Source organism: Pantherophis guttatus, chromosome 6, assembly GCF_059756535.1.
Source record: "Pantherophis guttatus breed Tessera chromosome 6, ASM5975653v1, whole genome shotgun sequence".
Lineage (NCBI taxonomy): Eukaryota > Metazoa > Chordata > Lepidosauria > Squamata > Colubridae > Pantherophis > Pantherophis guttatus.
The window spans coordinates 97001269-97025052 of record NC_142068.1 but is presented as its reverse complement, the minus strand read 5'-3'; the positions used below and the strand labels follow the sequence as shown (position 1 = coordinate 97025052).

The following is a 23784-nucleotide window of genomic DNA, read 5'->3' as shown; positions in this document are numbered from 1 at the left end:
GGGTCTTATAGAGGCCCCCATATTGGAGAGAACTCAAAATAATTTGTTAAGGAGGATGTTGGGGGTAAACAATTCCACTTCGGCAGCAGCCATCAGAGCTGAATTGGGACATTTTTCACTGCTCACCTACACAATTACTAGGGCGGTAGCCTACTGGCTAAAAATGACTCAGATAGAAGCCAGCAGACTTCCCAAAATCTGCCTAGAAGAACAGCAGACTTCAAATCCTCAAAGGTATTCCTGGCTAACTCGGCTGTCAGAAATATTGAATTGATATGGCGTAGGGTTCCCGTTGTGTGACACACTGAAGCAAGTTAAACAACGGATTAAAGGTATACATGGGCAAATGGACATGGCAACTCTTTCAACTAATCACTCCCTTAAGCTTATGACAGCAGTTAAAACAACTTTTACCCTGGAAAAATATTTACATCTAGAAATGCCATCAGTGGAGAGAGAGCTATTTGTCAAGTTTAGATTTGAACTTTTAGATACCAACGTCAAATTCGGCTGTTACCGGAAAATCCCGTATGACAAAAGAACATGTATATGTGGGGCAAACATCGTGGAGGATACGGCGCATATAATATTTGAATGTAGGTTGTATGAGGAAGTAAGAAAACAATATCTGTCCCCAATTATAAATAAATTTCCCCACTGGAATGTAAGGCATAAATTATCATTTCTATTGAAGGCAGACTCTCCTCCCCTGGTAAGGGCTATTACTCGCTATCTTAAAAGGATGACAGCAATACGAGCCAGTTATATCGAAAAGAATTTCATTGATTGTAAGAAAGATGAGCTGAGTTAGAGAGGAGTTATCTTATCTGGGTTATCTAGTTTTGGAAATCTAGTTATTGAACTTCGATATTGTTAAATTTTAAATGTCATATATCATATATTTTTAGACTGTTATTTCTGTAACTATTTGTTTTATCTTTTTCTTTTCTTTTCTTTTTTTTGAAAAGGCCTTCGGGCTATTCAATAAAAGAACCACTGTATAAAACATATTGCCACCTCTGGCAATATTTTGGTTGAGGAAAGTGGAAATACTTTTGAAGAAATTGGAAAAGTTAGGCAACAGTCTTTTTAGTGATTCGTTTTTATTTCTAAGCCAAAATGGGGGTGGGGGGTGGGGTGAATGGAAGTGGTGAGCTCACAACTTTACTTAAGATCCAGGAAGCCAATGAACTGCTGAGCAAAAGTGAGGGTAGTAGAAAGGCTTATGATTCCATTTTCATAAGAAGGATTTAAAAATGGCAAGAAAGGAGTCTGTCTCTTGGCACGGTTTAAAAATTTGTGAAAAAGTGAAAACTGAACTGTTGGCCAAGGTCTAATTCATAGTTTCTATCAGTGGTGAATGCAAAATTTGTTACTACTGGTTCTGTGGGTGTGGCTTGGTGGTGGTGGGTAATGTGACTGGATGGGCATGGCCAACTTTTTTTAAAAGCCTCTGACGATCAGGCAACTCAGCTGGGATCATCAGAGGCTTTTAAAGTATTTTTTTCTACAGCCTCTTCGGCCAAAGAGGTTGTAGAAAAAATGCTTTTAAAAGCCTCTGACAATCCCAGCTGAGTTGCACGATAATCAGAGGCTCTTTTTTTCACTTTTAAAAGCATTTTTTCAGCCAAAGAGGTTGTAGAAAAAATGCTTTTAAAAGTTAAAAAAAAAAAGCCTCTGGTGATCGTGCAGCTCAGCTGGGCATGGGGAGGGGGCAGGGATTTTTGCTATTGGTTCTCTGAACCACCCGCCGCCATCGCTACCGGATTGGGCGATCCGGTCTGAACCGGGAGCATTTCACCCCTGGTTTCTATTATGTTAAAATTTAAACACTTCTGGAATCTGGGACATATCAAGAACAGCATTCAGGAGATATTTTTATCCCTGATGTTTTAGTTATTAATTGAAGGGAAAAAAATCAGATTTGCTGCGGGATCAAAGCGGTCTCTAGGACACAGCTATTTTGAGCCTAAGGATACATCGTTAACAAACCCATTTTTGAGACTTTCATGGGAAGCCCAGTTAAACAGGTAGGAACTACAAGATGTCTGCTTTTATAGGACCTTGTGAACTTCTGTATCATGCAGGCTGATATATTTCATCATCCCAACCCAGGGGGACTTATCACTGAAGTGGGACAGACAGATGCATAATGCATTTCCAATTTACTTTGACCAAAATAGAATCTTCAACTCTTTGATCAAGACTAAACATACTTTGACTTTGCCAAGAGGCTGTACATAAAATAAAAATAGTTGACTGGGTTGGGAAACTAATATAGCAACATCTTTTACAACAGAGTTAGAAGAAGAAGAGATAGAGGCTGGGATTCCTGGCCCGATAGATACTTGGAAATTTCAGGGGTGCAAACCCACTTTTAATGGGTCCATGAAGTTCTACCCTAGATTGAATCACAGGAATTAACCTTTCCACACAGAAGAAGGTGAGGACTGACAGTGGACCAAACTGTGCCCAGAGTTCCACCATGGGTGTGTGATACACTCCTGAAGTATAAGGAGAAGTGGAACACTTGAGACCAAATGTTCTCCTTGAAGACTGGGGACTCTGGGAAACATTTTAAACTCCAGAAACAGGAAGAGGAGGGGATAGAGACAAAGAAAAGAAGTTCTTTTTGCATTGAGATCAAGATCTAAAAATATTATAGCTCAGAATAGCCCTCCAAGTTAAAATCCATAAACAGTTAAGAAAAAGTTCATACATAGCCAGATATTAGTTTTCTGCCCACCTCAAGACCCCCTGCAACTGTGAAAAGAAAATAAGTGTGGGCATAAGTAAAGGAATGGTCAGGATGAGAATAACTTCAAAAAGTAAAACAGGATGTTGTGGGCATTAAAAGATGCAATGGAATTTTGAAGAAAATAAGTAGAAGTATAGCTGAGATTAACCATACAACCTCTAATAAAAGCTAAACCCAAACTTCTGATGCTTGTGGCAATTAAGAACATCCCCAGAAATTTTCAAGGAAAAGTCCCATAGGAATTCTCAGAACTGGCAAAGTGGTTTAGGTAGTGACATGTCTGGGTGGGACTGACATGTCCTGACAATGAGAACAATCAACCAGTGGAATGACTTGCCCCCAGAGGCTTTGGGGACTCCATCACTGCAGGCTTTTAAGAAGAGACTGGTCAGCCACTTGTCTGGGATGGTATAGGGTCTCTTGCTTGGACATGGGGTTGGACTAGAAGACCTCCAAGGTTCCTTCCAACTCTGTTGGAATGTTCTGTTCTGTTTTTCTATTCAGAATGCAGTGGAGTATTGGTGGCATATGATAATATATATTGCATTGGACAAGGATTGGGCATTTAAGTCCACTTCTTGTCAATGATATTATAAAGTCTCAAAATAGTCAGTATAGGACAGGTACCGCCATGCCTGCTCCAGCAGTGGCTTCCTGTTTATGTGTCACTTAAGTCTGGATGGCTGACTGTGCAGTTGGCATGATGAGAATCACTTCCTACTCACTGATCGAGTTATCCATTTAATAAGCCTTTCCATGTGGGAGGGCTGAGGAGCAGATGGGGAGAACTTACTGAAAATGTCTTCAAGGACAGTAGACAGTTTGCTCTGGTTACTGGTGACCTATTTTACTCTCCAGAGTCACGCAGCTACAGTAAATGATATTCTGCCTGCTGAGGCTTCCTCCTGTCCAAGTGTGCCAGAGTATTTGCAAGCCTGAATTGTAGTAACCTTTCCAAGATTACTTTGCTGCCAACACAAATATTTAGGAATAGTTTGGGCATGTGATTAGCTGGCTGTGAGATTGTGAGAACCCAGGCAGTTGCTCTATAACAATGTTGGCCAACCTTTCCGGCACGGAGTGCTGAAACGGGAGTGCGTGCGTATGTGCATGCTGGAAACAGGAAGAGCAGCCACCCTATGCCATGCGCACGCCGGGAAGATGATATTACAGTTTCCGGAGCGCACATGTGCACCAGCCAGCTGGTCTTTGCACATGCATGCGTGCCAGAAATTGAAGACCTGGTGGCCGGTGCACATGCGTGTGCCGGAAACCGGAAGAGAATTGGGTGACAGCTTGCATGCCTGGAGAGATGGCTCTGCATCCCACGCGTGCCATAGGTTTGCCGTCACGGCTCTATAAGGTCAGGAAATAAAGGTTTAAGACTTTTGCTTTTTAAAAGAGAAAATCATGATTCCAGTAAGCTGAGGGATTCATCACAGTACCATAGTTGCTCCCTTTCAATTGAACAAGTGTCTAGCTCATCACAATTTCTGTATTGTAGGAACCCTCAAAGCACAGTGGTTAGAATGCAGTATTGCAAGCTAACTCTGCCCACAGCCAGGAGTTCAGTTCTGACCGAATGATTCATCCTTCCGAGGTCGGTAAAATGAGGACCCAGATTGTTGGGGGCAATATGCTGATTCTTTAAATCACTTAGAGACGGCTGTAAATCACTTTAAAACAGTATATAAGTCAAAAGGCTATTGCTAAGTGGTATCTAATACAAGAACTGAGACAGAGATCGCCTGAGAGGATGCAGCCATGTAAATTAACAGGAATGATATCAATTTTCAAGGATAAATAAAGCAGAGTGACTGAGTGTGTAATATGTGGAGTGGAGAGAAAGAGAGAGATAAAAAAAAATTCTGGCCATATCCTTTTTATTAAGTGATTTTAGAGAAAGAACAAGGGTCACGTTCTTACATATGATGATTTTAAAAATGAGGATTGATTATTGGTTACACTGTACTACAGCTGGTTTAATTATTAGAGAAGGCTGGATGACATAGTCCACTGCAGCCTGGTGGACTACAGCTCTCAAAACCTCTACAGCTGGACCACGGCTGGCTGTGAAATAGGAGATTTGAGGAAGCTGGAGACAGCTGAGTTGAAGAAGGTTGAGATGAGCACCATTCACATATTCAGGGCTAAGACATGCCTATGAAAAAAAACCATAAAGAAGAAGAAGAAAAACCAGTGTATGCAAGACTATCTATTTTGGTTTGGGTCAAACTGAGTTTACACAACACGTTTATGCAAACCAGTATAGATGATGGCTTGGTAGGGACTAAGTTCAATAGAACAAACTTCCTCAGAAATCATTGAAGGCAATTGTGTCAATTCTGGAGTTAGTGGAGGTAAGGAGGTAGATGACTTCCAGGTGGCAGCAAAGAAATACATTTCTAATCCTTTGTTAACTTCTAGTGGTCCTGTTGAATTATTGACATGGAGTATAGAGTAAGAACAATAGCACTTAGACTTATATACCGCTTCACAGTGCTTTACTGTCCTCTCTAAGCAGTTTACAGAGTCAGCCTATTACCCCATACAATTTTGATCCTCATTTTACTGACCTCAAAAAGATGGACAGCTGAGTCAACCTTGAGCTGGTAAGGATTGAACTTCTGGCAATGAGCAGTACTGCATTCTAACCACTGCGCCACCACAGCTCTAGAGCAGAGGACTTCAAACTTGGCAGCTTCAAGACTTGTGGACTTCAACTCCCAGAATTCTCCAGCCAGCATAGCTGACTGAGTTGAAGTCCACAAGTCTTAAAGCTGCCAAGTTTGAAGACCTCTGCTCTAGAGGATTGAGAAAGGGCAGATCTATGCAGAGATGCATCCTCCGAGGTTGCTTCTGGCTCCTGGATGTTTCGTTACCAAACTAGGTAACATCTACGACCCCATTGAAGATGTTACCTAGTCTGGTAACAAAACGTCTGGGAGCCAAGCAGCAAACTCGGAGGATGCATAAATCTACAACCCGAGCTATGAATATTTTCTACAATTTCTAAAAGGGGAGATCTGTTACCAAAACAATAAAGAAGAAAGCATTCTTAAGTCCAAATAAAGAAGAAAGATTTGAAAAGAATGTGAAAATATCTCAAATACCTCCATAATTCCAATTAGGGAGTATAAACTGTAATCAGACTGGCAAGATTCTGTTAATCAAGCCAATTTTAATAAAGGTAGTTTTAATCTTCATATTGAGTGGCCTAGTTGTGAAGACACTTGCCTCTCACTCAGAAGATTGAGAGTTCAGTCCTAGGCAGATATTTCTCTCTCAGGAGACAAAGAAAAAAATATCTATTGTGAACTCTGCATGGCGTCAGGCAAGGCATTCGGCCAGTAAAAGCTCAACTCTATCCAGTTGCCCCGACTCTATCTTGAATTAAGGGATTACAGGGTGGTAAAAAGGGAGTAGTTTTAGTCTTAATATGAAGTATATTTCTTTGGGCTGATCTACATCTTGGAGCCAACAATATCACAACCCTTTTCTTTTCTAAATATAGCTGGAATTGTGAACTTGATGCAGCCATGAACAATTCTGTTCCATAAACTCTCTCATCTCTCTCTCTCTCTCTCTCTCTCTCTCTCTCTCTCTCTCTCTCTCTCTCTCTCTCTCTCTCTCTCTCTCTCTCCCTCCCTCCCTCCCTCCCTCCCTCCCTCCCTCCCTCTCTCTCTCTCATCTCTCTCTCTCTCTCATCTCTCTCACTCTCTCATCTCTCTGTCTGCCTGCCTGTCTGTCTCATCTCTCTCTCTCTCTCACACACACACACACACTATCTATCTCATCGGCAATTTCCCAACACAAAATGGATTGAAATTTTGTCCAAAGGGAAACCTGACAACTGAGGTCAGGAATGGGATGACATTCCCAAGGCATGGAGCTGTGGAGCTGTGATGGCATAGTGGTTAGAATGCAGTATTGCAGGCTAACTCTACCCACAGCTTGGAGTTCGATCCTGACCAGCTCAAGGTTGAGTCAGCCTTCTGTCCTTCCGAGGTTGGTAAAATGAGGACCCAGATTGTTGGGGGCAATAGGCTGACTCTGTAAACCACTCACAGAGTGCTGTAAAGCACCATGGGGCAGTTTATAAAACAAAGTGCTATAGTGCTATTGGATGGATGATCATCAGCCTGGAGCCCAGCCTGAAATCGTACTGTTTTCCAAAACCACATACATACAACAGGAAACTCTGGGGAATTTTTTTTATCTGGCAAACTTGAATCAGTTGGCTGTAGTAGTTAATTCTGGAAGTCTGGGATTAGTGGGTGGATTTCTTACCCTCTGTGTAAAAAATGATGGTACATAAAGAAACTTTATTGTTGGCTTGGTGATTTTGATGGGAAGGTCTGTTTAGGAGAAATGAAAAGGGAAATTTGTATTTTTCAGATAAGCTTGGTGATCGATGTGTTGCTTTGAGCAACTACCATTTTGCTCCCTGTTTTACTGGCTTAAAATTCTTTAGAGTGCTTTTTAAGATGTGCTTTTATTGATTTTTTTTTTATTCCCCCAGAGATGAAAACAAGGAAAACTACCCAGACAAATCTGTAGTCATAGAGGAAAGTCAGGCAGTGTTTCAAGACACGCCGACCCCCTGCGATGGCACTCTAAGAGTTGGCATGGGGAACTTAAAATCCAGAAAGCCTACATCCATTCCAAAAACAGAAAATGGGAAAACCCGTGAAGAAAATCAGGTAATTGGCTAGCAGGTATTTGCTGTAATTTTATCAGTAATAAAAGAAAAGCCTCCGGATTTTATTTTTATTTCTAAGATTGGCTGATGTCCTCCAGCATGGGGTGAGTGGGAGAGGGGGCATTGTACAGTAAATGCTGCTGAAGAGCCTGAAACAAACCCTGAAAATAAAGACAGTGTAATCTTCAAACATTCCAGATCAATTGGGATGAGATGGGACATTTTTTTTAAAAAAAATCCAAGTCAATATCAAGTTTTTATTCTTTTTCCTATGGATTGTTTGAACAAGAGAAAAATGCTCATAACTAGGATGTATAACATCATGTATATTTAAAAGGTGCTGATGCAACGAACATATCATTGTTGCAAAATTGAAATTGCGATGTAAAATGAAGAAAACGTACAATAAAAATATTTTAAAAAATAAAAATAAAATAAAAAACCATTAATACTACAAGACCTTTGCAGACATTTTGGGCCTGGACAGGTTGGACATTAACTTGTATGTGGGTGGACATTTTAGCCTCTTCTGTAGGTAGGAAGCAGTTTTTCTCTTGGGTGGAAGATCCTGAGCAGAGATTCTGATTGTGTGTGTGTGTGTGTATGTATAGTTTCTTAGTAAGGCTAGTTGTGGGACGTATCTGAGAAAACCAATTTGGCAAAAAAAATGCATGAGATGCTGATTTCTTTCTGTACCAAGCTTGTTTGTGGTTTTTTTATTGCTCTTAGTGTGGCCATAAGCAGTTTTTAAACCTTTCTTGCTTCTTAAAGTTGAATGGTTGCTGTTGTGATTCAAGGAGCTTGTTGTCTTTCGTTAGCCAAGTGAAGGAGAGAGACTGATGACAGCTGATCTTTCTTAGCCTTTCCTACTGTGCAACACAAAATGCCATTTCCAACTGTTACGGGCTGAGCTGACCTTTCCAGCAGTTGTCCTCCCATCAGTATCTCTCTGAAACTTAAGCTATCGTCAGAAGCAGCCTTATAGAAGTCAAGAATGGGGAATTTTCCTGCTGTGGTGTGTGATACGATCTCTTGTGTACTGGCAGGATTTGGCTTTTTCCAGTTTAGCCTTGACCCTAAAACTGATGTTAAGATGTTCTAGGTCAGGGGTGTCAAACTCAAGGCATGCAGGCTGAATCTGGCCTGTGGGGTGCTTAGATCTGACCCATGGGGCTGCCCTGAAAACAACGAAGGAGCAGCGTGCAGTGTCTCTGCCAATGAAAACCGAGCTCGGGAGGGCCACACGTAGCCCTCCCAAACTCTGTTTTTGGCTGTGACTGCCTCCTGCAGCCCTCTGCCAGTGAAAACAGAGCTCCATTTTTGCTGGCAGAGGGCTGCAGGAGGCCATCATGGCCAAAAATGGAGCTCAGGATCCCATTTTCACTGGCAGAGGGCTCTGGCCACCACAGATGCCCCCTTGACATGAGTGACATCAACCTGGCCATGCCCCCTGCCCCCCCAAGGTCAATCGCAACCTTGATGTGGCCCTCAATGAAATAGAGTTTGACACCCCTGTTTGAGGTAGATGGAGCAAAGAGTGTTCTTTCTAAAGCACAGCATTCTGAGAGAAAAAAACTTAGAAAAAGCCCAGAATTTAATATTGGGAGAAGCATATAGTACTTTCTTCAAAGTTTCAGGCTTCATTTCAAAAAAAAAAAAAAAAAAAGTGACACCCATATGGCTGCGAAGAGATATTTGCAAGTGTGTAGGCAAGGCGAACCGAAATATCTTAAGTTAGACAGAGGAGGGGAAAAAACAAACAATTTCCAGTGCTGAATGCCAAACGACAGGATGTTGTCAGATTTTTTGATTGATTTGATGGATAATGTGGACGGCTTCAAAAAAGACCTGAGCAAATTTGGAGAAACAATCTTCTACCTAATGCCTGCAAAGGTTCTGAGGAACTTGGTGAGGAACAAAAGGAGCTCTCGTGTTGTATGCGAGAGTGCACTGACAGGGTCCCACACACCCTATCGCCACGTTGTCATCTTCATATTTGTACAGGTAGTCCTCGAATTACAGTTGAGCCCAAAATTTCTATTGCTAAGCAAGATGGCTGCTAAGCGAGTTTTGCCCCATTTTACAATTTTTCATGCCATAATTGTTAAATTAGTAACACTGTTGTTCAGTGAATCTGGCTTCCCCATTCACAAAAGGTGGTTGCATGACCCAAGGACACTGCAACCGTCATAAATATGAGTCAGTTGCCAAGAGTCTGAATTTTGACCATGTGACCATAGGAGTGCTGCAACGTTTGGGTGAAAACCGGTCATAAGTCACTGTTTTCAGTGCCGTTACAGCTTTAAACAGTCACTAAATGAATTATTGTAAGTCGAGGACTATGTGTATTAAGCAGCAGAAGATGAATTTTTGACTTCCCTCTTCGTCTTCTTTCTCTTCCTCCCCCTCCCTATTTCATTTCCCCCCCTCTTCTAAAATAGATGGTCAACATCAGTCTGGCTCCCAATTACCCGAATATAGTTTTATTTTGCTCCTCCCTCTTTGAATAGGAGATGGGAAATGCAGGGTCTTGGCTCTCAGAGTGTCAGAAGAAAACAGCGACATCAGCTACTGAATATGCTGAGAACGTAACACTCAGATACCAGGAAACAGCTCTCAAGTTTCAACCCAGGTATTCCTTTTTCCATAAATGAGTCTGGGTGGCTTCTGGGAACAAGATAGATAGATAGATAGATAGATAGATAGATAGATAGATAGATAGATAGATAGACGATAGATGATAGATAGATAGATAGATAGATAGATAGATAGATAGATAGATAGATGATAGATGATAGATAGTTGATAGATGGTAGATAGATGATAGATGATAGATAGATGATAGATACATAGATGATAGATACATAGATAGATAGATGATAGATACTGTAGATAGATAGATTGATAGATGATAGATAGATAGATGATATAGATAGATGATAGATAGATGATAGATGATAGATACATAGATAGATGATAGATGATAAATGATAGATAGATAGATGATAGAGAGATAGCTGATAGCTGATAGATGATAGATAGATAGACGATAGATAGATTAGATAGATAGATAGATAGATAGATAGATAGATAGATAGATAGATAGATGAGTGAGAGATGATAGATGGATAGATGATAGATACATAGATAGATAGATAGATAGATGATGATAGATAGATAGATAGATAGATGATAGATAGTTGATAGATGATAGATGATAGATGATAGATAGATGATAGATAGATGATAGATACATAGATGATAGATACATAGATAGATAGATGATAGATACTGTAGATAGATAGATTGATAGATGATAGATAGTTGATAGATGATAGATAGATAGATGATATAGATAGATGATAGATAGATGATAGATGATAGATAGTTGATAGATGATAGATAGAGATAGATGATAAATGATAGATAGATAGATGATAGAGAGATAGATGATAGTTGATAGATGATAGATAGATAGACAATAGATAGATTAGATAGATAGATAGATAGATAGATAGATAGATAGATAGATAGATAGATAGATAGATAGATGATATACATAGACAGACAGACAGACAGACATCAGACGAGGTGGTGTATTAAGTTCTTGGTAGGTTTCCACACAAAAATATGAAATCTGGAAAAGAACGAAACATGGACTCCTGTTCCATGGATTTCTCTGTTACAATTGGAGCCTGAGATACTGTGTGCTTGAGAGAAAAATATATATTAAAAACTCTGAATGAAAAGGGGAAAAATGAGTCTTCTTTGAAAATAGTGTGCAGGCATAATGCTATGTCAGTGAAGAAGAGGGTGGAAATCTTGATTTCTATCAGAATAGACAGTCTGGGCTGTGGTGTGTTACAGTAAGTCAGAAATATTAGCTAAACATGAAAAGAGACACAGAGTTTCCAAAGGTGCAGATTTTAAAATTGTTAAACTGGAAGCTTAGAAGGGGATTTGCTTATTCTACCTCAGACAGTTATACGCCAGTGTTTTTCATACTGTTTGGTAACTTGAAGATGTATGGACTTCAGCTCCCAAAATTCCCAGCCAGCATGTGGGCTATGACTATTCGAAAACTAGCCTACCAGACATACTCAGGGCATTGTAGTGGTGACTCCAGTCTTTGCCAGAGAGGATAAAATGTGGCTGAGTGGGGTGATCACGTGAGAATTACAGGCCCTTAAGAAAAAAGAAATGTGAATTCAACGTCAGCATTTTCTGCCCTGTTAAAGCTTGCCTCCCTTTAATTAATCCAAGGTTTCTTCCCCTTACTGATGGAAGCAAGCCAGATATGATTCATGATAGATAATGAGGATTAAGAAATCATAAAGCAGATCAGATAGTCAAATTTTAGCTGGTGGAGGCGTCTAATCCAAAATGCAATTTTTAGTTTTTATTTGGTGTTCACTGAAACATTGATGTGTGCAAACCTTGCATTTGTTTTGGAAAGTATTGGCCTACTGCTTTTAATTAAAGAAAACATCTCCCTCCCTCAATCATCCATTTATATATATTACATTACTACAGAGTAGGAGCTTTATTAAGATTAGATTAATAACATAAGGAATAATTACAGTGAATACATTTCGATAAACTTTTAAGGACTGTAAATGCATTAAAGAGGTTTAGGAAATGACTTTCATTTTCTATCGCCCAGCATTCCACTCTGATATTTTTTTGAGTGGATCCCTCCGTCTCCTATGTCTGTTTTTAAAAAACTAAGCAAAATCCAGAAATGGGTTCATTTAATGGAGTTTCACTCCAGTTATGTTGGTTGGCTGAAGGGTCTGTGATTCTCTCTCTCTCCCCTTCCCGTTTTGCAGGACAGATCAAAGTGCATTCATTTCACCAAACGATGCCGCTGAACACCTGCAAAGGCTCACTGAGGTAAGTCTATCAGAAGTCCCAAATTGCTTGGCCTAAGATGGTATCGGCATCTTCTTTAGGCTAATAAGAGGAATGAAAGAGGGTGCTCCCTTCAGGCATCAAGTAATGATCTTACTGGGCTGGGATTCTGTCAAAGACAGGGGGGGACGCAGAGGATGATGATGTTGGTCAGTGTTTCTCAGCCACTTTAAGATGTGTGGACTTCAACTCCCAGAATTCCCCAGCCAGCTGTGCATACCACTCATGTATGTGGTACAGTCGTGTTTCTATAGTTATTAGGGTTTTATGATTTTTATGATATTATTTGTTAACGGCATGCTATATGCAGAGGCGGGCAGCACATGAATTAACACCCGGTTCGCCCAACACCAGAAATGTGAGTGCGCGGATGCATGCAGCCTTTCGCGCATGTGCTTTGCTCGCTCGTGCGGCTTGCACGCATGCACACAGCTTAAAAAACTCGGCTAAATAGGACGGCAGAGTACTGGGGTGGGTGGCCTGGCTGGCCCACCCACAGGTTGCAACTACCGGTTCATCTGAATTGGTCCAAACTGGCAGCAGCCCAGCACTGACTGTATGTACTGTGTAATTTATTATATAACACTTTTCTAAACTGCTCAATTTTTTTTATTTTTTTTTTGGCTAAAGTGACATAAAAGCACTTGTAGAAGAAAGTAAGTAAATACCGGTAGGAAGCACACAGAGACCTTAAACCCAAATTTTAGGGAGTTTCCCTCTAGTTACAAGAGCTAAACCTGGGCAAATCAAAGATCCGTAACCCAGAATGCTGGTTTGTTAGATATGTCTCATGTGGAATAATAGAGGAATCTGCAAAACTAATAGAAAAATAAGCAAAACCTTTTTCTTCAGATTGGATTGAATCAAAAATATCAGAAATATAGCTTTAGTTTAGATAAATATAAGACATTGATGAATGCAAATGCTGTCATAAAAGTCTGAGAAAGGTAGACTTTTGCACAATTGGGCACATTTGTATTGTGGCTTGACCATCTCTGGGTGCCAAATTGATGGGCCCTTTTTTGGGGTGTGTATTTTATAAATCATGCGCTTGACTAAGCTGTATAATTCATGAGTTTCTAGCATAGCCATAGTTGGATTTTGATTCTGTTCTGAATATTGAAATGCTTTTGAAGACTCTGAAACCTTTTCAGTCTCTAAGATATTATGGGATGCCTAAGAAGTGTTTTGTGAATTTTAGAGAAGGGCGAAAGGATGTGCAAAACTGGAAGAGATGAGTATTAGGCTTTCTGGCTGATAGAACAGCAAGATAAATATGGAAAACAGTTTTCCAAGAAAGAATTTTAGAAATTTTTTTCCTGGCTTGATTGAATAGGGAAGAACCAACTGAAGATCGTTGAGGAAACATCTTAGTGGAGACAATAAACGACTCTGTATTGTTGATTTGAATTTGGGCATAGAATAGCATCCTCACTAAGCTTATAAAAACATATCTGCAGGGTTCTGTGGGAAACATGTATAATAAAAATTCTATTGTGATAAAATTTGCTATTTCAGGACAGCAATGACGAATGAGTTTAGATCACGAGGGCTGCAGATTGAATGTTCCCTTTGGACAAACCCTCCTTCTTTGTTCCTCTCCAAAGTCTTCCCCATGACGCTGCAAATATTCTTCTTGAACTTAGGGCTTGAGAAGAAAATCCACAGTATGTCCTATGGTAACCTTAGGACTGTGCCAAGGAAAACAAAAGAGTTCTGCATTTTGCATGAACTGTGAGGTTATTTGCATGTGCTTGTTTTGTAGACTTCATTCGAATTGTGGACAACCACATGAAAACATTCAAGTAGGTTTATAAATGCTGAAAGTGAAACGGTTCTTAAGTGATTGAAATTTTGAAGGGGGCATCAACAATCAAGCCCATGTCTCTTGACTTAAAAAGTGGAAGCAGTGCAAGAACTTGGGAGTCAAGAATAGGTCCAAAATGAGTACAAGTTTATTTTAGGCTAGCTTTCTGCAAGAATCTGAACTATTAACGGTCAAGGCAAATTAGCGGTAGATAAGAGTTAATGGAGTTAACTGAGTTGGAGTTAGATCTCTTGTGCGTGCAAAGGAACTCAAGACTAATGATGCATATGACCCCTCCTTCAGGCTCAGCCTGGTCTCTCCTACAGAAGCTTTTAATATTTTTCTTAAAAAAACTCTGAGAATCTTAAGACTAATTGTATCCTAACTCTGAGGACTTTCTATGCTTGATTAGGTAGAACTATGGAATAAGACCATTTGGCCTGTGAATAAGATTTTGATGATTTCCCTTGAGAGCTCCAGAATCTTCTGCAGTTAAAAATCCCTTTCTTCAGATTTATTATAATCCACATGTCACACTCGTTTTCTCCTTATTGAAGAGGGAGGGTGTTTGAGCCAGGACGGGACTCCTCGTGATACAACATCCTTTTAAATCTATTTTAACAAATAGTTCAGAATTGACTCTGAAAGTAGCACAGGATGCTACACCTCCTTAAAACTGCATCGCACTAATTGAAGTTATGTAAAAATTGTGTTGGGGGATATAATCACATTATATAAAACATATTGCCACCTCTGGTGTCCACACCCAATTAGTTTTTTATTTTGGTTGAGGAAAGTAGAAATACTTTTGAGGAAATTGGAAAAGTTAGGCAACAGTCTTTTTAGTGACTGTTCATTTTAGCGAAGCTCTTCCTCGATTTCCATCATAGATAAAATGATGCCGCATTAGAAATGGATCCAGCAGTACGGTAGAAATGACTGGTTGCATTTGCATTGTATTTGCATAGCCCCAGAGTTTGCTGGGAAGGAGTGGCTCAACACAAGTTAAAGAGAACTGGGACTTCATCCTGTGGATCAAGTTACCCATTTGCATAGCACCAGAGGTTGGAGCCGAATGAGTCACTGGTTGCATTTGCATAGCACCAGAGACTGCTGGGAGGAGTGACTCCACACAGGTTGAAGAGAATTGGGACACTGTCCAGTGCATCCCGTTAGGGACCTGGGTGTCTAATGCTGTCTGAATCATACAACTAAAGATCTTAGGAAGGAAGGCTACAAGAGAATATCTATTTGCACTGACTCTCTGTGAGGGCCTCTGACCTTCGGATCAGAAGTGTGCATCTAAGCAAATGTGTAGTCTTAAGCATCAGTGGTTTGAAAACAGCAGAAATTAATCCTTGGTAAATGCTTGTGTTATTGCAATTTAGAATGCCTGCTTTAGTTGAGTGACTAGGGGACTGGAGGCTAAAACATAAAAAAAAACGGTTGCAGGAATTGGATATGTCTGGTTTAATGAAATGAAGGAATAATAAGGATGACATGACAGCAGTTCAATATCTAAGGAGCTGCTACGAAGAAGAGGGGAGTCAAGGTATTCTCCAAAGCACTTGGAGGCAGAACAAGAAGCAATGGATGGAAACTAATCAAGGAGAGCACCAACCTAGAAATAAAGAGAAATTTCTTGACAGTTAGAACAATTAATTGGTGGAATGGCTTGCCTTTAGAAGTTTTGGGTGCACCAACATTGGAAGTTTTTATAAGAAGAGATTGGACAGCCATTTGTTGAAATGGTGTAGGGTCTCTTGCTTGAGCAGGGAGTTTGGAATAATAGAATAGAATAGAATAGAATAGAATAGAACAGAACAGAACAGAACAGAACAGAACAGAACAGAACAAAACAAAACAAAACAAAACAAAACAAAACAAAACAAAACAAAACAGAACAGAACAGAACAGAACAGAACAGAACAGAACAGAACAGAACAGAACAGAACAGAAATATGGGATAGAATAGAACAGGATAGGATAGGATGGGATGGGATGGAATGGAATGGCATGGCATAGCATAGCATAGCATAGCATAGCATAGCATAGCATAGCATAGCATAGCATAGCATAGCATAGAATAGAATAGAATAGAATAGAATAGAACAGAATAGAATAGTTGGAAGGGACCTTGGAGGTCTTCTAGTCTAACCCCTGCTGAGGCAGGAAACCCGATACCATTTCAGACAAATGGTTATCCAATCTCTTCTTAAAAACTTCCAGTGTTGGAGCATTCACAACTTCTGCAGGAAAATTCTTCCACTGATTTTATTGTTCTAACTGTCAAGAAATTCCTCCTTAGTTCTAGGTTGCTTTTCTCCTTGATTAATTTCCACCCATTGCTTCTTGTCCTGCCCTCAGGGGCTTTGGAGAATAGCTTGACTCTCTCTTCTTTGTGGCAGCCCCTGACCAGAAGACCTCCAAGGTCCTTTTAACCCTGTTGTGCTTGTTATTCTGAAAAGTTGAATGAGGAAGCTCAGCCTTTGATACATGAGCTTAATATAACCAGAAATTATACTTTCTTTTTCTCCTCCTGACTGCCTTCCTTGTGTTGTATTTTGAGAGGTTTTTGTAAGTGATTACTTATGATGGTGGTTTCATTTTGATGCTTTGTTGATCACTATTCATTTATTTCAAAGAGAAATTATATAATGATATTATTTAATGGGGCTCTTCTTAATATTATTAGAGAACTTCAGACATCAAATAACTGTGAATCTCAAGGAGAATCATCAAGTGTTCAAAGCTTTTGTTCAATAAATCTTTCTTCCCCTTTTGAAAGGGCATCATTTGTCGTATGTATGATAGTCATGAAACAGATTAAAAACTGAGAGTATTCTAGTTTGACTGATCTAAATTCTAAGTGTTTGACTAGGTAATAGCCAAATTCATTTTAAATTGGAGTCAATATTGTTGTTGTTGTTATTTTAATATTCCCATTTTTTATCAGGTGGTAAAAATACTCAAAGCTGATAAATTTTCAAAAACTGGAACTTCACTGTATTAATGTTGCTAAAACCAGGAACCTTCTTTCTAATCACATATTCTATTGGCTGCTTTTTCCCCATAATCCATAGTGGGTGTCAGAGGTGAATTATGGCTCAGACAGATGCAGGAAGTGAATCTAATAAAGGAATGTATTTTCTCTGAACGGAGAACTTACGCCTATTTCCATTCTTTTACTGTACTCCTTATTTTCCTGGGATTCATAGGAGCTAACCCTTTCTTTGTGGAATGACCAATGATGTCCTCCAATTTGGACTAGATCATGAGACTACACTTTTTGTGGACAACACTGTTCACTCAGTCTATGTTGAATTCCTTAGTATCTGGACTTATTTTGGAGCAGGGGTCCCCAAACTTGGCAGTTTAAAGACTTGTGGACTTCAAGTCCACAAGTCTTAAAGCTGCCAAGTTTGAAGACCTCTGTTTTGGAGGGATGATAAACATGTAGGCCCTCATGCAGGGACTCCTAACACAGTGGTGGGTTGCCCCTGGTTCGGACCAGTTTGCAAGAATCGGTAGTAAAACCAGTGGGAGGCTCCACCCACTGACCCGGACATCCTCATAGCGAGCTGCGGGGGCACAATGCAAACCAGTAGTAAAGATAAGTAGAACCTACCCCTGCCCTAAGAACCCTGTGGTCAGCTCTCTGAGGTAATCCTAATGGCTTCTGGAAGGCTCCCTCAAGGTCATTGTTGTGACCCTGACTCCCAAGTCTGTCCTAACAGAGGAAAAGGACTCAGAAGGTGATGGGGAGGAACTGACAAGGCCTCCCTCTCCAGGACCCTCCTTTCTGGCAATGCCTCAGGTTCCATCCGAAGGCCAAGAGGAACAGCCTGGGATTGCCAGGAGGAAGGCATATCGGAACAACAACAGATAGGGAACGATGATGATGAATCCTGGCTTGATCCCAGGCAGCGTCGGAGGAAGAAGCGTGCGCAGCAATGAAAGAGGTGTGGGAGGGCCAGAGATTGAGCTGAGTCACTGAGCCACACCCCACAAGGAATAAAAGTGGGTGTGATTGCTCTTCAGACTTTGTGACGATCAAAGTTAAAAACCTGAGAGTCACATCGCGTTACCTGAAATCTGGCTTGTGCATATTTGGATTGGACCTTGGCCAATTCTTGCTTCGTGGATTACTTTTTGCTACTGAACCAGACTGAGGATAAACTCTCTCTTGCTTACTGTGAGTGAAAATTGATTTGGCAGACATTTCGCAGTTTACTGCCAAAACTCTTATGTGCAAGGGTTTCTAGTCTGATTGCTTAATAAAATCTTGGCAGATGTGCCTGGTTGTGTGTTTGCCTGTGTGGGGAAGGGGGACAGAACAGTCACCTCCATGGGTCTCCACACTCACTTGATAGATGAAAAAGGCAAGATTTTTGTACAGAAGCATATTGATGGATTAATACGTTCTGTGTGAAACGTGGGATATGAAATCCAGAGAGAACACAAGGAGATAACTAACTTTGCTTTCTTGGACCTGCCTATAGAAAGGGATGACAAACTGCTTGTTTTGTTCTAGAGCTTGAAGGGAAATGAAAACCATGTCTTAGTCCTTCCAAAAATGGAATATCTCTACCAGGGCAAAAAGAAATGGAACCTGTCCTGCAGTTCTGCAACTGACCTCTCTTCTGCCTTTTTGCTAAATCAGGAAGACAGTCCTCAGCTGGTGGCTTCAGAGGAACCAGCCTCTTCATCTGCCTCAACCAGCATGCACATTGACAGAGATTGCGGCGGTGGTAAGAAAATGTTCAGTTAATGCATGCCCTCGGGTTTTCATCCTTAAAGGGCCCTGAAGACCTTTGAATGTGATGCGGTATATTGGTGAATCTGCCAAAAGCATCTGAGTTCAGGCATTATTTGAGAACATAAGATTTATCACAGTTTAGGGGCAGGGGCAGTGGTAAAATCCAATTTTTTTTACTACCGGTTCTGTGGGCGTGGCTTGGTGGGCATGGTGTGGCTTGGTGGGCGTGGCAGGGGAAGGATACTGCAAAATCTCCATTCCCATCCCACTCCAGGGGAAGGACACTGCAAAATCCCCATTCCCTCCCCACTCCTGGGGGAAGGATACTGCAAAATCTCCATTCCCACCCCACTCTGGGGCCAGCCAGAGGTGTCATTTGCCAGTTCTCTGAACTACTCAAAATTTCTGCTACCGGTTCTCCAGAACTTGTCAGAACCTGCTGGATTTCATCCCTGGGCAGGGGTGTCAAACTCAAGGCCCGGGGGCTGGATGCAGCCCATGGGGTGCTTAGATCTGGCCTGTGGGGCCACCCTGGAAACAGCAAAGGACCGGCCTCTGGTGCCTCTACCAGCAAAAACAAAGCTCAGAAGGTCTGCCCGTGGCCTTCCTGAGCTCCGTTTTCTCTGGCAGAAGGTTGCAGCAGCGGTGAAATCCACCTGGTTCTGTTAGACTCACCGAACCGGTAACGCCTGCGGCAGGAGGCTCCGCCCACCTGCCAGGATGTCATTACATCCTGTTTTTTAACCATCTGCACATGAGCAGAAGGTTCTGCACATGCGCAGAAGAGGCACGCGTGAGCATAGTATGTGCATGCTCCCAGGCAAGAGCACGCCCAAACTGGTAGTGAAGGTAAGTGGATTTCATCGCTGGGTTTCAGGACCCTGTCACAGCTGAAAATGGCGCTCGGGAGCCCGTTTTCGCTGGCAGAGTGCTCAGGCCACCACAGGAGAATGACGCGAAGCTGGCCACGTCTACCCTGGCCATGCCCACTCTGGCCCCCAGAGATCAAACACAACCTTTATGTGGGCCTCAATGAAATCAACTTTGACCCCCCTAGTTTAGGGCATAATAAGGGGAAAATAGTAACTAATTTTATTTGCGTCATATAAATAGTGGTGGCTTTAGGAAAATATATATATTGTAAAAGCTCAATTCCATCCTAACAAAAATTAATTTACTTTAATTAAACAGATAAATAAGCATATATACATATGCATATATAAATACATACATGAGGTGTACATATGTTTCTTACATCAACCTTCCATAGAAAGATTAATACACTCAAATCCTTTGTTTTCCTTTGTATTTGGGAGATCCTATTTTATCCCATAAGTTCAAGGTAAGCATTGGTCTAACATAACATTAACAATAACATCCTGTTGCCGTCATTAGCCCTTCTCTATCTCCTGTTTAGTGGGCTTATCAGCTAAGAAAAAAATTCTGGGAAGGGAAATATTTAAGGCTCTCCAAATCATAGCTCAGTTTTGAGGCCAGATGAAGTAATCATAGTAACAACCATAAAAAGCCAATATGGGGACCCGGTGCTTTAATGGAAAGGGTCTGGAAAAACATCCTAATTCCCACTGAGTGGTTGGGCATCCTTGTCTAGGTGATTCTGAAGGCTGTTCTTTTACCTTTCCTACTAAAGAGCCACATTGACAATGCTGAGGGCATCGATGGGCAAGGGAGAACTTCGCATGTAGCTGTAAGCCTTGCACCTGGGCCTTTAGCAATAGCACTTAGCCCTTAGCACTTATATACCGCTTCACAGTGCTTTTACAGCCCTCTCTAAGCGGTTTACAGAGTCAGCCTTTTGCCCCCAACAATCTGGCTCCTCATTTTACCCACCTCAGAAGGATGGAAGGTGGAGTCAACCTTACGGACACATCACGGTTTCTTGTAAACATATTATCACTTCTGGGATGATTTTCAATGTATCTCTTGCATACAAAGTTATCTTTCAATGCTTAATTAAATTATGCCAGGAATTGAGTGTCAGCAGAGTCCATGCTTCTGTACCAAAGACCTATCATTCAATTCTTCATATCTTTAAAAGAGCATTAACAAAAGTCTGGGCAGAATTTTTAAGGATTGACATTTGCTAGCGGGATGTTTTTCCCTTGGCATCTAAGTACTGTATTTATGTAAAAGGAAGGAACTTGACTTACTTTTTAATTTAAACCGACCTTATACGTGAATTGTGCAGAGTTGATTGATCCATGATCATAAATGATAGAAGCTGTCAATTCAGAAATCATGGGAATGAAAGCAAAGTCAGATGCATTGTTACATTTGCCAGAATGTTAAGTATTTTGAATTTCTTTAATCAGACTTATTAATAGCGCTACTTCTTTCATAAATCTTAGTTATTTGGTTCAATAAGTCATTTTGGCGTACAAATTTTATATTGTGAACAATTCATTTTGCATGCTTTATATGTTTTGCTTAAATGGTTACAGGCTTCGCTTTTCTTATAATTCATAATTATGTGTTTGATATTTTGATTGGATCAGAAGAAATGGGTCTGTCTTTCCAACCTTCCCTCTATTTGTATGTGTGTGTGTGTGTGTAAACAACACAAGATGCAATAGTAATAAAAAATGGGAAAGGAAGGAATTGAAGGAAATTCAAATAATATAATAATAATAGTAAACAATAAATAATAATAGCATTAATAACAAGGGCTATTGGGTATCTTTGTATGCAACACAAATTAGTAGAAAGGAGAAAACAATTAAGCTTAAAAATATGTAAAGCCAGTAAATACCATCTGCTGCTGCTTTGGATAATAGTGTAAATAGAAAAAAAAAACATTGTTATTGTTTATTTATTGCTTTTCGTCCCAGATGGTACCTTCCATTTGCGAAAACTAGAATATGGCAAAATCATAATCGAGCATTTAGCCTGGCTGCATATTTGGCAGCAAGAATTGAATAAGCTAAGATGCCTTCTAAATCTGCAAGTTGATTCCCAGAGTTGTGTCAATTACAATTTGTCACTGGTATCAATTACTCTCCTTAGCTGATCTAATCTTCAGGCGGGGGGACATTTTTATTCTAGTCTGTTATGGAAGTGTTTCCTTCTTGGGGTGGCACTTGAGTTCTGTTTTAATATGGGCTGATATTGAATTTGCCCTGAGAAACCTCTTGATCCTTGACCTTCCAGAGCCTGCTCAGAGGTACAGAGAAGGCCAGACGGAGGCTGACAATGGACCCGAAGACCAAGATGCTTTAGGGACTTGCAGGCTGCTGCATCACATCACGGATGGAGATTATCCTCTATTGTCTCCTCGCTGCTCTATTTTCAGCCAAAGCCAGAGGTTTAACTTAGACCCTGAATCGGCTCCTTCTCCACCAAGTGCTCAGCTCTTCATGATGTAAGCTGCACCAACCTTTTCCATTTTCCAAGCGCAAACAACCTTGTTTTCCTTTAAGGACAAAACTGTCTTCTTCTGGAAGCACTACTTTGGGGCAAGCAGAAGCTCCCTTCTTCCTAGGAAATTGGCATCGATGGGGGTGCTGCAGATTCGGTGAAGGGCCGCAGCCTTTTCTCCCACAGCTGCAAATCTTGATGAGATGCATCATTCAAACTACACTGAGTTTTGCCGGAGGGATCCTGCTGCCCCAAAGTGACTGCTTGGGCCCTTATTTGATCTCTTCAAAAACTTTTTTATCAGCTAAGAGTCAACAGTTATGAATTCATTTGCTCAAGAAAGCAAATTGCCTCCAGGTTTTTAATAATAGTAAAACTAATAAGCTGTTCCACTGTAAACATTCCTTCAGTGTGGTTGATTTAGAGACAGTCCTTACCATAACCTTATAAGGCGAGTTAGCGTCTTGGCTCCTATTTTAAATCACTGGAGGGCAACCCAGCAGAGAGTGAAAAAGGACAACAGAGAACTAGAAGTTTCAGACAAGGAGGTCTCCATTAATGAAAAAGAGGGTGTCAGGAAGGTTTTCTTATTTTCATTTGTGAGATGTGGGGGGACAGAAATCATACATTACAAAAGAACTGCTTATTTAAAATTAATAATCAATGATATGCCAAATATTTACAGTTTTATTTGTGAATTTATAAATTGTTCTACTGAGGAGACTTTTAGCCGTGTGCCAAATCAATAACTGCAGCCCAAAGGACAATAAAACAAGAATATGCAATGATACGCAATAAAGGAAGTGCAAAATATGATAATAGGTTTAGAACATGCATCTCCCCAGTCTTGCTAATCGAAGCTAAGGCCTGTGTAGAAAATCCTTGAAGCCTCTTAAATGCCCTCAGTGAGACTTGTGAGAACTTTGGTGAGGTTCCTACCTCCAGGATTTCCTCTGGGTCTGTTCTCTTCAGAAGAAAATCATTAGCAGGGCCCGTTTCACACCAAGGCATCCGTGTTCCAGCATTTTGAGCAGAATCACCAGCCAAAAGGAAGCGTCTGCTGATAATCATACAGTACATGTGACAACTCCAGAACTTGTGGATGTGGAGGAGCTTTTGAGCATTTCACATAAGCTGCCCAACCTGTGTCCGGGGTGGCTGTTCCTCAACTGACCACCATAATTATGCCTTTAGCTGCAGCGTAATTCTTTCTTAGGTGATTGTATTTATTTGGTCCTGCTATAAAATCACCTGCTGGCTTCTGGAGATTATGTAGTTCTTAATGCAACAAGGACAGGGCAGGTTTCCACCTCTGTAATTCTCCCCTGATCTCTTCTTCTCTCTTCCTCTTTATTTTCCATCTCCCCATATCATCATAGCACTCCGGGGTAGCTGGAGCCCTTATTTGGTAGAAATGGTACTCTAATTTTCATAATTTTCATAAAATCTATGAGTTTCATAAAACTCATTTT

At 40.7% G+C, this 23784-nt stretch overlaps 1 protein-coding gene across 6 annotated transcripts in view; it reads left to right on the top strand.

Annotated features, from left to right (window-relative positions):
* Positions 1-23784, top strand: part of FAM13C (family with sequence similarity 13 member C) — a 41424-nt gene that overhangs the window by 3395 nt on the left and 14245 nt on the right. For all 6 annotated transcript variants that reach the window (XM_087871932.1, XM_087871931.1, XM_087871933.1 and 3 more), the window contains exons 2-6: positions 7281-7461; positions 9971-10092; positions 12290-12353; positions 18842-18929; positions 22106-22316. In XM_087871932.1, the coding sequence (XP_087728058.1) occupies positions 7281-7461; positions 9971-10092; positions 12290-12353; positions 18842-18929; positions 22106-22316 (666 nt within the window). The remainder of the gene's footprint in view (positions 1-7280; positions 7462-9970; positions 10093-12289; positions 12354-18841; positions 18930-22105; positions 22317-23784) is intronic.